A 16,782-nucleotide genomic window follows, 5' to 3' on the forward strand; every position below is an offset into this window, starting at 1 on the left:
AAATGATTACCAAGAGATGAAAATGGAGTAGAAGTCATATCTGACTTTCATTCTAGTGATCTCTCTCTCCCACTCTCCCTTTTTAAATTGTATAGTTAAAGAGATAAAGTATATGAGGGGGGTGCTAGGTTTAATATTCTTCTGTCTGGAAAGGTAAAGACAGAAAGGGATATGATCAAAGTATAAAACACTCCAAAGTATATTTTTAGGGAGAAAATACTTTTCAGTAATCCTTGGAATTCACCGAGGATACTTCTTAGAAAAGGACATATTATTTAATACATTAAGAAGTAAGTTTATGAAACTTGGTTCCCCAACTGGTAGTTCAGGTTAAAGTATGAGTAAGTTTAGAAAAGATTCATGGATGTCAGTTTCAGAATGAACTGTTAAGGAAAATAAGCAACTCATTGTCGGCGTTTGGCCCAAACCTTTGAAGCTAATTTGGAGGAAGGTAATGTTGCCATTTTACAGCTGTCGTTCGGTGGCAAATCAGAAACAGAATACAGTTTGTTCGTCCCTATGTGGATGGCTTATGATGATTATATGCATCGTCCTCCCTCCTTCCAATCACGTGTTGTGGGATGTGTGATGTCTGTAAAGAATGGCCCTCTGATCATGAGCTCATGTCCAAGGAGATGTCGGTTGAACAGGAGATAACCTGGAGATAAACACGGGATGCCTGTCTGCATCCTTACAAGGAACATGAGCTCACGAGAGCACAGGTTGTTGTTGGTGGAGGTGGCAGCGGGTGGGAGGAGAGATGTTCCTCAGGAGGAAGGAGAAGCAAGCAGAGTCCAGGCAGGGGACCTAGAAATAGGCAAGCCTCCTCAGGGGAGCTGGTGGTTGGACAACATATCCAGAACAGCGAGAGCTCGGAAAGCTGATTAACTGTCACCGCACTCTGGCCACGGGAGCTGCGTATGTATACAGGCGTATCAGCACACATCATGTAACTCCCATGCTAACACACAGGGTCGCATCACATGCGCATTTTCCCTCCAACCACCTTGACCCTCCCCTGCTCCACAAGGAAAAAGCCCCATAGTGAGGGTGAAATGGATACACCAATGTTTTCTCATTTGATGTCAGTTCCCCTTGTAGTGTTACTATCTTGCTTCCTTGGAATAATTCTAAAGTTTGAAGATGCGTGTACAAAGTAGTGTTCAAAGACAGACAGTCACACACGTGCACATGCACACGTTTGTTCTGACGCAACATGTCCCTTAAGTGTAAGCCTGCCATTTCATTGGGTGTTCAATTAAAGAAAGAAAGCGTATCCTAACACAAGAAGAAAAACCAGCAGCTGGGCTTGGCAGATTGAGAGATGGTAAATGGGCCTTCCTAAGGACTTTTCAAGTATTGGGACTGGCCGAAAAGTTCGTTCAGGTTTTTCCATAGGATGTTACAGAAAAGCCCGAATGAACTTTTTGGCCAACCCAATAAGCTTGATACACCCGATTGTCCCCTGTGACCTTACTTTGGAACCTAATCCCCCCATAAGGTGCAACACAATTGTTCCAGTTCTTGTCCTCCAGATGATCTACCTGAAATTGTGTAGCACATGATAAATCATGAGAATGTTCACAAAGCTAAAGAAAGATCTGTTCGTAAGAGACTGACCATGGCAAGAACAATACAAAGATTCTGAAGTAACACCAGGATAATATAAACCATCAGACTTTGATGTCAAGTGTAACAGGAGGTTAAAACTGGTACTAGTGTCACCCAGTTTAGACAACAGATATGGCATTCAGATAGAAGCTCCAGCCCATCTTGCAAGACTTGAAAGGGAGTTTTGAAAATTAGTTTTGCTACCTTTGATGGACTACCCACCTCCAGCCTGAAAAAGAGATTCGAGAGGCCAAGAAAAAAGTGGGAGATGAGGATGCTGTGGGTTGTATCTCTCACCACCCCACTCCCAAAGGGGAGGGCTGAGAGATGCCCACCCCTCACTTCTAGCCTAGGGAAAGGGGCCGCAATGGACCACTTTCAGGATGTCCCCTAGGGCTTGGGAGACATGGCCATCTGTATCTGATGACATTTGAGGAATATGGAGGTTGAGTGAGTGAGGCTGGCTAGCTGCTCTGATGGAGGAGTGATAGAGAGCTGCCGTATTGGAGCTGGAGTTTCTCAGGGCAGAACAATACCTGAGTGTTTCCCATGTATCATATGTGGGCCACTGGCAAGTGTGAGCTGACGAGGGTTTCCGTCGGTTCTGTTTTCCCAGGTCTGAGGGGCTTTGCTGGGTTGTGGAGAGGCTCTTGGCAGAAAGATACTAGAAATGTGTGTTGCTGGATGCCTAGGAGCTATGGAGGTGACCAGCTAGATAGAAAAGCAATGCTGTTCCCTGTGTCACCCTAGGGAACTGTAGGTGAGAGATGCTCAGTGAGGACAAGGTGGGGGATGGGGGAGGGAAAGGACTTTCGGGAAACCATGAAAAGGCCTCAGAAGAAACAGGAGGAAGTGTTAAACCTCGCCAAGACCAGAGTGCCGAACCCAGGTACTGGTCATATAAGAATGTTCTGGACACCTTACCTTTCCTACGTCCCCTAAACCACAACCCTACAGGGGTCAGAAGTGCAGTTGGGGTTAGGGACAGAGGGGAAGAAGTGCTGTGTGCTGAAAGAAAAGAGAAGATGGCCATGTCCCTATTTCCCACTGGAGGTGCCTTGCGTATGGTCGACCTCAGCTCAGGCAGGGAGATGTAGACTGAAGTTTTAATTATCATCTTTGACTGGACATAGTAATTGCTGAACTGAGATGGAGTTAATATCCAGAAGCGATTGGAGTGCTCGTCTTTGCTGAGAGTGATGAGAAGAGTTGTGAGATCTACCCTAGTTTCTCTCTAGGTGAGAACTAGCCCCATAACATGAGTTTGAACAGTAAGAGACAAAACAAAGCTATTCTAGAATTGGACCCCATGAGTCTTATTCTTTCAGTATAACTGTTATACCAGCAAAAGAGAAACACTGAAGTATCCATTCCTAAAGGACCGATTATAATTCGGATAGTAAACACAGAAAGTGGAAGTGAATTTGATTAGTTGATCTTTTCCCCAAAGTAAAAGTTTTTACAAATATACATGTAAAAGAATAGGCTTTTACCTTCTTTGCTACTTCAGCTAGCAGAAGGGTCTTCCCAGTGCATGGTCCACCGTATATAATAAGAGGGTTGATGTGCCCAGTTTTGCTTGGAAGAATGTATTTATGCACGATGTTTAGAGATTCACATTTGTACTCGTAGAAGGAGGCATACGTTTTACATAGTGATGAATGCTGAAGAATTTCATCATAGAGTGTATCAGTTTCTGTGTCAAAATTCTGTTGTACCGTGGCCTGAATTATGTCAATCATGTCCTCATAAAATTGTTTACCGAGTCCTTCTATGTAATGGTTTTCTATTTCTTGGGAATAGCCTAGTTTCATGTCACAATGAGTAACAGATGTGTACACTCTCAGATTAGATGACGCAACAATGGTAGGAATAAATTCATCCCGGAGTTTTATCAGCTTCTCCTGGGCTTCTGGGTCCCGAATAATCCTTGGTTCTGCTCCAGTTATATCCATGTATTTTCCCATCCCTGGGATTTTCACGAAACGCTCAATGTTAGCAATTTTCCTAATATAGCAAACACATTTCTTCAGGAATGCTGGAGTTTGCTTCCCTAGAGCGAAGTCAAACTCATCCTCTATAGCTGAAAGAAAATACAGCAAGGAGTTTATTGTCTAGAACAAAGATGCAACGCACCCATGCTCCGAGCGCTTAACTCTCAAGTCACTAGTCGTAGTTTATTTTGCTTATAATGTGTAGCAGAGTCGTCTCTAGAATAATTTCTCAATTCCTTAATTTCCTATTTGTCTTTTCCTAAACAGCCTGGAGCCCAGAACAATGGGTTCTAAATAAAATGATTTAATTTCCTCCACAACCTGAGGGAGAGGTTGAACATAAGCATAAGAAAGAAAGCATACCAAGCTTATGGTTGACTCTTTTAAGTTCCTGCTTGGCTTCCCTCCCAGACTTCAGGAGTTCTAAGAGTGGAGAACAGGCACCAACTGGGGCCAGGAGAGAATGAGGAAGAGGCCAAATGATGTATCTAGTCTATTTCTTCCTTCTCAGTCTCTCCTTACAACGTGGTTTCACCATTTTGTTTGAGATGCGTTGTACCCCAGACAGATACGTGGAAATGAAAATATAAAAACGGGTTCAAAATATAATTATGTGCTGATTTTATTTATCCATTATCCATGTCACTGTTAAATACCATTATATCCATCAGAGCAGGTACAGAAAAATGACTTAGTATGTAGTTTATTTCCTGTGAGAGAAACCATGTTAGGGCTTACAATACATATGTTTACATAAAAGTAAAAAAGCATTCTAAATCATTTTGAGGCCCCATAAGAACATTTAAAATTGGATCAGTAGTAGTAAAAATATCATTTACGTATAGTTTTAGGGAAGTCAAATAAAAAATAAATAAAATAATTAAACCAATGGAAATGAATTTTAAGGCAAGCAGGGTTTTAAAACGGGCTGCCCTTCCTTCCTCCCCTGCCTTTCTGCTTTTCTTCATCCGGTTGGTCTTAATCGAGCATCTACTATGTTCCAGGCACGCTGCTAGTTTCTTAGGATAAAATGGTAAGAGAAAACTGAGAATGTTAAAAAAAAACAAAACCCTTATGAAGCTTACAGTCCAGTGGAGGATGGCAGACATGAATCACAGAGTCCCACAGATAAATGTATTATGATTATTTTTAGGCCCGTGAAGGTGAATAACATGGTGCCATGAGAGCAAACCGACCTGGAGGTGTAACCCACTTGGAGAAGTCAGGGAAGGCTCTCTTAAGGGGGTGTCTACTGGGCTGTGATCTGGTGGAAGCATGGGGGGAGGGGTGGGTCTGGTCGTAACTGAGAACCTCTCAATGTGCTGGCCACAGCGCCAACATCGAGCAAAACCTAGAACATAGATGTATTCTCTAGAGTAACTATTAAGGAAGGTGGGAATTTTATTTTAAAATGGTGCCTTTTAGCAGAACTTCTGTGATACTGTTTTTTTCCAGTGATGATAGCAATTGATAAAAATTTGTGACTTAAGTAAAAAAGACATGTGTATAGCCACCAGTGTTGAATGAGCTGTGCCATTCACATCAGTATATTTTACAAAGGGTTTTATTCAGGCAAGTTGGTTCAGGAGACCAGTTAAAGGAGCTTTTATAACATATGTCTACTCTTCTTTTTATAGAAGATTAAGAACTTGTTATAATGTAGATAGGGGAAGATGTAAGAAGTCTGGACATTATGAGCTCCTGCAGAAAGCAGCCTTTGGCCCATCTCTTTTCCAGCCATCTGGGTACAATGCTAGTGGCACACTCGGTTAGCCAGTGCTGTATACCGAGTAACATGAAGAGAAAGGAGGTGATCCACCTGCAGTATCTATATGTAATGGATGATAATTAGAGATATGCACTGTCACCTCTGACTCCCAGAAAACGGACCAACTGTAACCTGACTTTGTTATCACCTCTATGGAAACAGAATGTCAATCAGGCGTGTTGATCATAAATGCAACATGAAAAGAGATACAGACAAATCAAGCTGGTAGAGCCCATCCAAGCTTGGCTCAGGGGGATAAAAAGAGTCTGTATGCAAGAATGTCTGGTTGACAAATATACCTGAATAAATGAGTCATGTGAGACAAAATCAACTTTATAGAGTTACTTTTAGAAGCAAAGTGCATCCTCAACATTTTGGGGGACTTTTATTAATAATTCCTGATATTTATTTGTCAATGAATATTATAAGCTTCCCCCTTACTAGAATAATGTATTTGTTTTCTGTCTTTGCGTTTTCCTTAATATCCTAAAGTTTAACCATCACAGAACCTGATGAAGGTAACACTAGGGGGAGATCCCCAGCCCTGGCAACTATCATTCATGAGACATTCAGCTCTCTACTATTCCCAAGACCACTCAGTTGTGGCATTCACAGTAGGGCACTGTTTTGGAGTCTAATTTAGTTCTCTTCCTTTCCTGTTATTTAAAAAGGTAAAACTGGATATGTTGTGAAAAAATACATTCAAATATAAATAGTACACATTTCCAGGTTCTATCTGGTATGCTTAAAAATATTAAAGTAATATTGTAGCATAAACCCTGACATTTTTGAGGGGTTTTTTTTGTTTGTTTGTTTGTTTGTAATATAAATGTCTGACTTGAGCTTTGATTGCTGATGCGTCCACTTCAATGATGGCTATCTTGAATAAACTCATTACCAACACACACATACAGAGCCAGGCCACCTCTACTCACTGAGGTTCCTTTGTTTTAGAGATCTTGGTTGATTTCAGTAATCACTGAAATTTTGGGCCACTTGTTTTTCTCTCTTCCTGTGCTTTAAATTCCCGCTCTTATGTTTTAAATTCACCAACCAAGAGTGAGCCCAGTAAAAGCAAAACCCGATGTCCGCGCACTCTCTCTCTCTCTATCTCTCTACTTGTGACCTTGCTGTGTGGCCCCAGCTGTGCTGTGTAATTGTCGGCTCCTGTAAGTAATAAGGCTTTATTTTTTCAAAGTTTCCTGATGGTGATTGCCGAAGGTATCTTGCAATCATAGTAAGAAGCACAAGGGTTGGTCCAACCACAACATTGGTTATTGATAGGCTGGAGAGACAGGCACAAAACAAATATACTCTATTCATTTCAAAGAGTTGGCCCTTCTTCAGCAATTTTCATTGTGCAGACATTGCCTTAAAATGAGTTTGGAATGTAAAGTAAATAAAAATTTCATGATCATGCATATCTTCAAGATGTAACCCCAAGTAGAAAATAGTCCTCGTGTAGTAGTTCATACTACATAGTATGAGATTATTAATCTTCATATGGCTATCCATGTGGACCATGTTCTTCAGTGTGGAGAAAATTAAGAGAAAGTGTTTGCCAATGAATATTTGAACACTTGAGCTGTCCGACTCTAAGCGAGAGGATACCCTCCCCGAACTGGTGTCTCTTACATCAAGAATAGGAAAGTTTTCGCTCTTGGTATTTTTTTCCTAATACAGCATATTTTTAAAAACTGGGTAGTTCTGCCCTTGATAAAGATGAAGAACCAGGGCTTCTAAAATGGGTCAAAAAGATCCCAAAGGAATAAGGATATATGTTAACCTGTATATTCTAAAGATAGTACTTATTCCTGCCAATTTTAGTACTTTTAGGGAGAACTAAAATAAGACCTAATTTTTTGACAGCTTCACGAGAATGAATTTGTCGAAATTATATATAATTTCTCTGAGCTTGAAATACATGTATATCCAAGGAGAATGATATCAAGTGCTTCTTAGGTTTTCACAAATGTTTTGCTACATCATTCACAAAACCAGTCTGAAAATGCAGCTACTGTTGCTTTTTCTTAAATAATTCTTTACTATCAACTCTCAAAATAAATGCTACTTAACTGATTACTTTTACCCAGGCGTGTTTGTCCCCTGGAAACTATGACTGACATATTTCTTCAGATATGTGGTTTCCTGTGCAATTCCTCAAAATAAAGCCTCTTTTCCATGGCTGAGAAAGGCCCACAAGTGAGTCTCTGCTCAGTAGCTGGGGAGACTTTTATTTCAAGGTTAAATTAGATCCTGCCACTCCCTTACTTCCCAACCTCCGATGGCTTCCCATCTTACCCAGTGATGGAAGAAATTGTCACAGGTATGGGAAGTCATTCTGGCTTACACATGATTTGGCTTGACCTTTATGCTAACTACAACAGCCTGTCTTCTGGCCTGTCAAACATGCCTTGTACATCTGATTTAACCACTAAAATCTGATTTAACCATTTAAAAATCAAAATGGAATAACTGTGGTTCAGGCATTCAAAATGGAGCCTGGTGGCCATTGTGGATGTGCTTTCAGATGTGTTCCTGTATCACTGAGAACTTGAATTCTCTGAGCTGTATCAGACTCAACGATACAAGGATATTGTCGTTCTTAAAACAACATCTGCTAGCATCTGCCTAGGACTCAAGGTCTCCCCTTGTACCTGTGCAACCACTTCGGACCCCAACCAATCCTTATTTGACAAGCATCCTGACTTCTTGCCAGCTCCAATTATGATTCTTGATAAATGACTCATGTGACTAACTTTGTGATTTTTGCTTATAACAACATCTGCTAGCATCTGCCTAGGACTCAAGGTCTCCCCTTGTACCTGTGCGACCACTTCGGACCCCAACCAATCCTTATTTGACAAGCATCCTGACTTCTTGCCAGCTCCAATTGTGATTCTTGATAAATGACTCATGTGACTAACTGTAACTTTGTGATTTTTGCCTATATAAGCCACCCCCATTATGCAGTCAGGTGGAACACAGTTTAAGTACTTCTTAAATCTGTGTCTCTTGGGCTATAGTCCTCAGGCTCAAATAAAATTCTTTTCTATTCCTAGTATAGATTGTTTATTGATTATTTCTGTTGACAACAGAATAAAACACAAGGCCCTTATTATGGCCTGTGCCCACCTTCTGACCTTGTCTCTCCTTCTCCAAGCCTGGCTACCTTTACCTTCTTCCTGCTCCTAGAATTTGCTAAGCACATTCCTGTCTCAGGGACCTTGAACCTGGTAATCCCTCTGCTTGGAATTCTCTATTTTAGATATGGCATTGCCGGCTCTGATTCGTTGTGTCATTTGGCTCGAAAGTCATTTCCTTACCGCCTGCCCCATCTAAATCTGGACCCCCGCAGCCTTCATCAGTCCCTATTATCCTGTTACTGTGTTTTGTTTTATTCGTAGCGCTTATCCTTTCTGAAATGATATTGTTCATTTATCTGATTACTTGCCTATCACTTATCCCCACTGCCCCCACTAAAAAAGTAAGTTCCAGGAGAGCAGAGACCTTGCCTTCTTTGTCACTGTTGTAGCCCCAGTGCCTGGCATATAGTATGCACTCAATAAGTGTTTGCTGAGTGAGCCAAGTAAGTGAATGAATGAGCAGCTCAACTGAGAAACACTGGCAGAGTCTGGTCTATTATATCCAGCCTCCTCTGTGTTCTTTTAAAGTCACATTTTTGGAGAATTCCTCAAGTTAAGTAAAGGCTTATCTTTGAATAAAAAGAATACTTGCCTCCTCAGGAGATGGAAACATGTAGAAAAATTAAATTTCATCGGGCAGTAAATGCAACTAAATTTGCAGAACCATAAAAGGGAAGCAGCGAATATATCTATTATTTATCTATTCCTCAGTTTACTGAAGATGCGTAAAAATTACCTGAGAACAGGTACCTCTTGGCTTGGCTGTGTTTCATTTTCCTCTTTTCATGTAACAGTTTTACAGCAACCTTAAATACCTTCTTGATTTCATCTGATATCTCTTGCCAGGTCTTCTCATTCTCAGCATTGGCAGAGGGCTGCATCTATGGAATTGTAAAAGTGAGATATTGGTCTTAAAATCATCATAGAAAACCCAGTATTTAAGAGCAAGAGAACTATTGTTATTTGAAAGTCTACTATATGCCTTATCATGATAGGTGTCCAACAGACAGTATCTCATTTCCTCTCCCCAGTACCCTGAAAGTGATGTGAACTTGCCCAGGTGACACAATGGTGTGAATCCAAACAGGATTTGTTTGTCGGGATTCCTTAATATACCATGTATTTCCTGCTTGAGTTTTGATACAAATGTCATAACAAAATCATATCTTCACTACTCTCTAAAGAGGAGAGACAGTTAAAGGGGAGGTACTCATGTTACTATTTGTCTTTAGTTGTTTCTTCCTCATTTATTTTTATGATCCTTTAGGAAATAAAATAGGAGTACCTACCAAGAAAGTAACATTTATAGAGTCTTGCTGATAATCTTATTCAAACATTCATTTACTTAACAACAATTTATGCAGAAATATCATGTGGGGTTTAGAGAATAATTGAAGTTTCCCTAGACGATCATGAAATCAATGAAGAAGGAACAACTAAAGCCAATTAAATAGTAATATATGTGTAAGTTTTACAACTCTGTAAAACTGATTTCTTGAGGTATCATGTTTTTTGATATCTACTTTGCCAGCTTACTACCTTTACTTCTGGCGTATTTATCTAAGAGAATGATTTGGGGTTTACCCCAATATTCATCTCCATAGTCTTGCAGATAATTACTTTGAAAAATGCATGTGAGGAAGAAGAAGAAAAATCAAGGAATCTGACGTGATTTCATTTTGCATGGAGAACATGCTGTATGTTAAATGTCAGAATGACAAAGATGCAGAATTCTTTTTTTTTTTTTAACTTTTTATTTTATATTGGAGTATGGACACAGGGTCCTTAAATGAAGAGCTGTTGCTAACCGAGGGCTCTTCTCCCCTCAGAGCTGCCTGGGTGCTGAACGTATCAAGGATGTTCTCTTTGGAAGAGGGATGGATAGCTATGCCTTCTTTTAATCTCTAAAATGTCTGTGTAATGCATAGTCCCACCCATTTTCTCTACCTCCTTCATTCAGTTTCGGGGGACACATGATTGATACATTTGGGAACCAAGTTGGAGAAGAGAAAATGCTAATGTTTCCATCATATTCACGTATGACTCAACCTCACGGCAAGATTCTACATAAGGCACAAGAATATAAATTAACAATGTATGAAATGTTAAAGGAACATACTGAATTAAAAAACTAGAGACTATAAAAAACAGCTAGGCAAATTTTTAAAAGACTCCCTCCCCAAATATCTTTCACAAATTAAAAATATAACTGCTGAACTTGAAAACTCAAGCATGAACAGAGTGGACACAGCTGAAGAAGAAAATTGATGAACTGGAAGAAAGATCTAAAATAATTTTCCAGACAGCAGCACAGAAAGATAAGGAAATTGACAATGTAAAAAACAATTAAGAGACATGGAGGATACAGGTACAAATTATTATATATAGAATGGATAAACAACAAGGTCCTACTGTAAAGCACAGGGAATTATATTCAATATCTCGTGATGAACCATAATGGAAAAGAAAATGAAAAAGAATGTATGTATATGTATAACTGAATCACTTTGCTGTCCAGCAGAAATTAACACATTGTAAATCAACTATACTTCAATAAAATTTTTAAAAAAATAAAAATTAAACAAATTTAAAAAAGAGACGTGGAGGATAGACTGAGGCAATCTATTGTACATCCAATTAAAGATCACAAAGGAAAGAACAGAAGGAATAGATGAGGGACATTATCTGATGAGATGATGGCTGAGAAATTTCCAAAACTGATAGAATGCATGAATTCGCAAATGTAGGAAGCACAACATACACCAATCAGAATATATATAGACACGTTATAGCGAAATGAGAAAAATACAAATATTTTCAGATAAACAGAATTTATCACTAATAGACCTCCATTAATGGAACTTCTAAGAGATATACTTCAGGAAGAAGGAAAAGACCCCAGCAGGAAAGTCTGACATGCCAAAAAAGAAAGGTGGATCAAAAATTGGAAGATTTCAAAAAAAAAAAAAAATTGGAAGATTTCTTAGCTTTGGATTTAGTTGTTAAAAGGAAATTTAGGGTCCAGGGCAGAATAATTTTCTGTCTACTGTGCCTTTTCTGTGGCGAAAACCACCCCTGGGTGACATAAACTGTTTAAAGTCATGGAGAGAGACATACTTTGGAGAGAAAGATAACTTACTGCATTTTTATTGCTTTTCAGCATTTCCGATTTGGGTCTGAGGTAATAAGCTGCTGGCACCGAGTTCTCATCCCGACGGTACCACTCTTCCAGTAACTTGGTCTCCAGCTTCGCCTCTATGGCAGCATCCAAAATCATTTCAAACTCTGACGCTTCAACTTCTCCAGGGATTCGGATGTTCCCATATTTTTCACCTAATAGTCCCTGTGTATCACCGAGAAAGTTCAGTTTAGTGTATCACCAAGAAAGTCCATTTCAGTATTCATATCATATGGCCACTCAATAAATATTAATAAATAGATAACAAGATACTTTGTTCCATCCATTGTCTCTTTTAATCACAGTGGATACGTTTTCCATGGATTATTTCATAAGTAAACTTAGACCATTTATATCGTAGTAAATAAATTCACATACTGAGATTGCATATCATATTAGACAACTCAAAAATACAGAATTTTGTAGCAGAGAAATTTTCCCAAAGTTTACGTAACCTAACAAAGGTTGTCTATTTTGAGATTTTTTTTGTTTGTTTGTAACAAAGAAAAATGACATGCTGGACTCTATGAAATATCAAACATGTAAACTCACAAACAAACAAAAAATTGCTTTGTATAGAGTTTATAGTCTGATTCTAAGCCCCAGATTTACACAGCTACACATGAAAGAAGTATGAGATTGCTGAATGTGATGTCACTATAAATCACATAAAGTTTCCACTGGTAACTGGAAAAAATTCAAAATATAAACAAGGTATCATTTTCTCCCTATAGAACTGGCAAAGGAAAACACATGCTCAGTGTCATGTGGACATGTGAGAAAATACCTCTGTACAGCTGATGGTGTGTAAATCGAGCCAATATTTCTCTGAAGGGCAGTCTGGTGATACGTACTAAAAGACTTAACATACATGAGTTTTGGCAATTTTTCTTCTGGAAATCTGCCCTTAGAAAATAATTAAGGATGTACAAAATGACTTAGCATATTTATGCTGAACCTGTTTGAACAGAAAAGGGTTAAACCTAAGTGTCCAGCAAGAGGGAACATTTAAATACATTTGTATATATTTCAGTACCTCTATTCAAAGGATGTGCCGAATTATGTTTTAGAACTGTATTGATGTAGAAGGATGTTTATAATATACTGTTAAGTGAAAAGGTAAGTTACAAAACAGTACATATAAGATGAATTCAATGTTGTATATATATCATATATATATGAGAGAGATCGTATATATTTGTAGACATAAACATAACACATACACATAGAGATTTTATAAGAATACACAGCAAGGTTACTCATGGCTATCTTTTGGCGGATGGTTTTGAATTTACTTTGGTTGTTTTATGCATTTATTGCTTTTTTATTAAAACTGTTTTTTTGGCAATACATATGTATTATTTTGTAGTGAAGTAAACAACAGGTATTTAAAATTTTTAAACCTGATGATGCTGTCTATCCTCGATTGTGGAGCAACATTTTCAAGGCTCCTCTAAGTGTTTGCTTAAGCCCATGGTTCTAAAAATGTGGTCCTCAGACCAGCAGCATCTGTGTTACCTGGGAATTTGTTAGGCTTGCAAGTTCTCAGGCCCATCCCCAGACCTTCTGAATCAGAAACTCTGGTCATAGGGCTGAGAAATCTGTGATCTGTGTTTTAGTAAGCCCTCCTGGTGCCTGAACCACTGACTTAAGCTAACAAAAATATTAGCTTATATAGCACCTGGTATTTCAATTAATCTTCAATGTCTCATCTAGTAGAAACAAGGAAGGAACATACAGAACTCTAACAAAGATCTATACTATCCAAGGTAAGCTTGGTCTGCTTTATAGTATCCATGGGAAGATTTCTATTTAACGTATGGTCGTCTTCATCCTTTCCTCCTGTTGACTAGCACCTTTACCATAAACTTCCAGCCTTGTGTATCCGTTGGAAGGAGGATTGTGGTTTGGCTTCCTTGGGGGCATTTCTTACTACCTCTGCAACCCACAGTGTTCGTTTCATCTCACATAGTGAGGTGAGGGAATAAAAGTCCTGGGTAGACCTGTTTCCAAAATAAATTCGTGACCTAAACTCTACTACAAAATGGTAAGCCCCATGAGGGCAGAGGCCAGAACTGTTTATTCCTAGCACGTAGAAAATATTAAGAAACATATTTGTTGAATAAATGAATGAACCAATACAGAGAAAGAAATCCTTAGTGTTTGTACTATTCTTATTTGAAACTTCTTCTATTCAAAGATAATACTTCAGATCTCAGCAGGTAGAGTAACAATTTGGGGAAGTGCCAGTTTTGTCAGCAACCTTCACTTCAGCCCTAAACGCCAATTAAGAGCACTTTTATTTTATTTTTAATTTTTAAACATTTATTTATTTAGTTATTGGCCGCGTTGGGTCTTCGTTGCTGCGCGCGGGCTTTCTCTCTAGTTGCGGCGAGCGGGGCCTACCCTTCATTGCGGTGCACAGGCTTCTCACTGCAGTGGCTTCTCTTGTTGTGGAGCATGGGCTCTAGGCGCACGGGCTTCGGTAGTTGTGGCACGTGGGCTCAGTAGTTGTGGCTTGCGGGTTCTAGAGCGCAGGCTCAGTAGTTGTGGCTCACGAGATTAGTTGCTCCGCGGCATGTGGGATCTTCCCGGACCAGGGCTCAAAGCCATGCCCCCTGCGTTGGCAGGCGGATTCTCAACCACTGCACCACCACAGCAGTCCTAGAGCACTTTTATTTTAATCTGCATTTGTTTTGGGCTATTCTTGACAACAGGCTGTATGCAACAAAAATAATATTATTTAGAGTTGTTTTTCACTTAACAATTCCTTTTCTAAAATCTCTCATGTGAAACTTGGGTAAATGAGCAGACATGCCCTCTTACTCTACCACAGATACAGAGGAAGATGATCTTTTTAAGGGTAGCCAGCTTGGTGACTATCCTATTCATCTTGGCTAATTCTGGATAAGGATAGTCAGCACCCTCAGTCAGAAATATCTCTCATGGGGACTTCCCTGGTGGCGCAGTGGTTAAGAATCTGCCTGCCAGTGCAGGGGACTCGGGTTCGATCCCTGGTCCAGGAAGACCCCACATGCCAAGGAGCACCTAAGCCCATGTGCCACAACTACTGAGCCTGTACTCTGGAGCCCAAGAGCCACAACTACTGAGCCCGTGTGCCACAACTACTGAAGCCTGCGCACTCTAGGACCCATGCTCCACAACAAGAGAAGCCACCGCAATGAGAAGCCCGCGCACCGCAACGAAGAGTAGCCCTCGCTCGCCGCAACTAGAGAAAGCCTGTGTGCAGCAACGAAGACCCAACACAGCCAAAAAATAAAATTAAAAAATAAAATAAAATAAAATAAAAATTAAAAAGAAAAATCTGTCATGAAGAGTGAGGTTTTAGTACTGGGAAGAATTATCCAGCAAACCTACCTGGGCAGGGAAGGGACTAAGTAGACTTCTAAGCAGTAGAAGTTGGACTTTTTGGAGGAATCCCCAAAGGCAAACAGTGGAGTTTGGCCACTGAGTGAAGGACTTGGTGAACAGGCAGAACATTAAATATGGGATTTAGTAATTAACAATTCTTCGTCGACAGCCAAAGAAGCCCAGGAATATGATGGACCCAGCAACCAAGATCCAGGGCAACACCAGCTGGATTTCAGGCATGAAGTGGGAAAGAGGACAAAATAGTGACTAGTGAAACAAGGTCATGTCCCAGGGAAGGACCATCATCTCTGTATTAGCAATTTACTGTTGAGTCTTCGTCTTTGCTCTGCTATAAACAAGGCTGGTCTCAGAGTCTAGGGCAGGATCAAATTTATGGATCAATTTCTGAAATGTGCTTCATGATGACATGCACCTGGATCACCCAGGGTGTTTGTTAAAATATAAGCTACAGGGCTTCCCTGGTGGCGCAGTGGTTGATTGTCCGCCTGCCGATGCAGGGGTCACGGGTTCGTGCCCCGGTCCGGGAAGATCCCACATGCCGCGGAGCGGCTGGGCCCGTGAGCCATGGCCGCTGAGCCTGCGCGTCCGGAGCCTGTGCTCCGCAACGGGAGAGGCCACAACAGTGAGAGGCTCGCGTACCGCAAATAAATAAATAAATAAATAAATAAAATAAAATATAAGCTACAAGATCCCTTCTCTGACCGAAGGACCACAGTGCTTGGGGAGCCCAGAAATCTGGGTTTTAAAATGCGGTTACAAGTGAATCTAGAATTTGAGGTCCACTTGCTATGGGCAATGCATACATGGTCTCATGAGTAATGGTTAGCAAGCACCAAAGGGACAGGACAGAGAACACAGCAGATCATCACAAAAAACCGAAGGCTATTTAAAAATAATTATTTGAGTTGAACAGCTGGCACCAAATACTAGAATTATTTGATCAGTATAGTAAGGCAAAATGTTCCTTAGAGTAGAGATTATTAAAGAAGAAAAAATATCCTCATCCAATTCAAATAACGAATTATATTGAGCACCTACTGTATAAAAAGTAATACAGAACTTCAGAAAAGTAATAATGTGAGATAGGCTTAAAGTTACATATTGGATTGTTCTCCCCAAGTCGTCTACTTCTCTCTGATTCTTCCTTTGGTGGAATGCTCATAAATCATGAAGCAGTTACTTTTCAGGAGTCCAAAATAGGATTCTGTCTCAATCTTACCTCGCTATTTGAGAAATAGCAGCAAGAGTAACAGCAAAAGGGAAATTTGCTACCACATTTTTCAGGAAGACTTTTTGGGGTTCTATGTGTCTACAGTTATAAGGTAACACACAAGGCATGCCTGTATCTGCCAGGGCTGGCAACAGTCAATTTAGAGGAAGATACAGTCCAGCTCCTATGGTCAGCGGCTCAGAGCAGGGGTAGAGATGCAGGACCAAGTCTAAAATGCTAGCAGTAAAAGTGGAGGTGGCAAGATGGAGGTCCAGTCTTGGTTTCCTAATCAGACTATTCCTTAGCCCTGTAGCCATGGGGAGTATAGGAGCCTAGGGCAGCTACAGAAGCTATGCATAAGAAAGCATTCTTTTCTGTTCACTGTTGTAGAATATTCACTCCCATAACTGAAGAAGAATCAGATTTTCTACATCCTTCTGACCCCGGTGTTCAAGAAGATCATTTTTTTTTTTTTTTTTTTT

The 16,782-nt window shown here is 40.0% G+C and overlaps 1 protein-coding gene across 1 annotated transcript in view; it reads right to left on the reverse strand.

Moving 5' to 3' along the window:
* The window catches only part of NWD2 (NACHT and WD repeat domain containing 2), a 223,248-nt gene that overhangs the window by 4,868 nt on the left and 201,598 nt on the right, over positions 1-16,782 (reverse strand). The window contains exons 4-6 of the mRNA XM_024132871.3: positions 11,659-11,862; positions 9,256-9,400; positions 3,105-3,694 (exon numbers count right to left, since the gene is read on the reverse strand). Of these exons, the coding sequence (XP_023988639.1) occupies positions 3,105-3,694; positions 9,256-9,400; positions 11,659-11,862 (939 nt within the window). The remainder of the gene's footprint in view (positions 1-3,104; positions 3,695-9,255; positions 9,401-11,658; positions 11,863-16,782) is intronic.

This window comes from Physeter macrocephalus, chromosome 7 (assembly GCF_002837175.3).
Source record: "Physeter macrocephalus isolate SW-GA chromosome 7, ASM283717v5, whole genome shotgun sequence".
Classification (NCBI taxonomy): Eukaryota; Metazoa; Chordata; class Mammalia; order Artiodactyla; family Physeteridae; genus Physeter; species Physeter macrocephalus.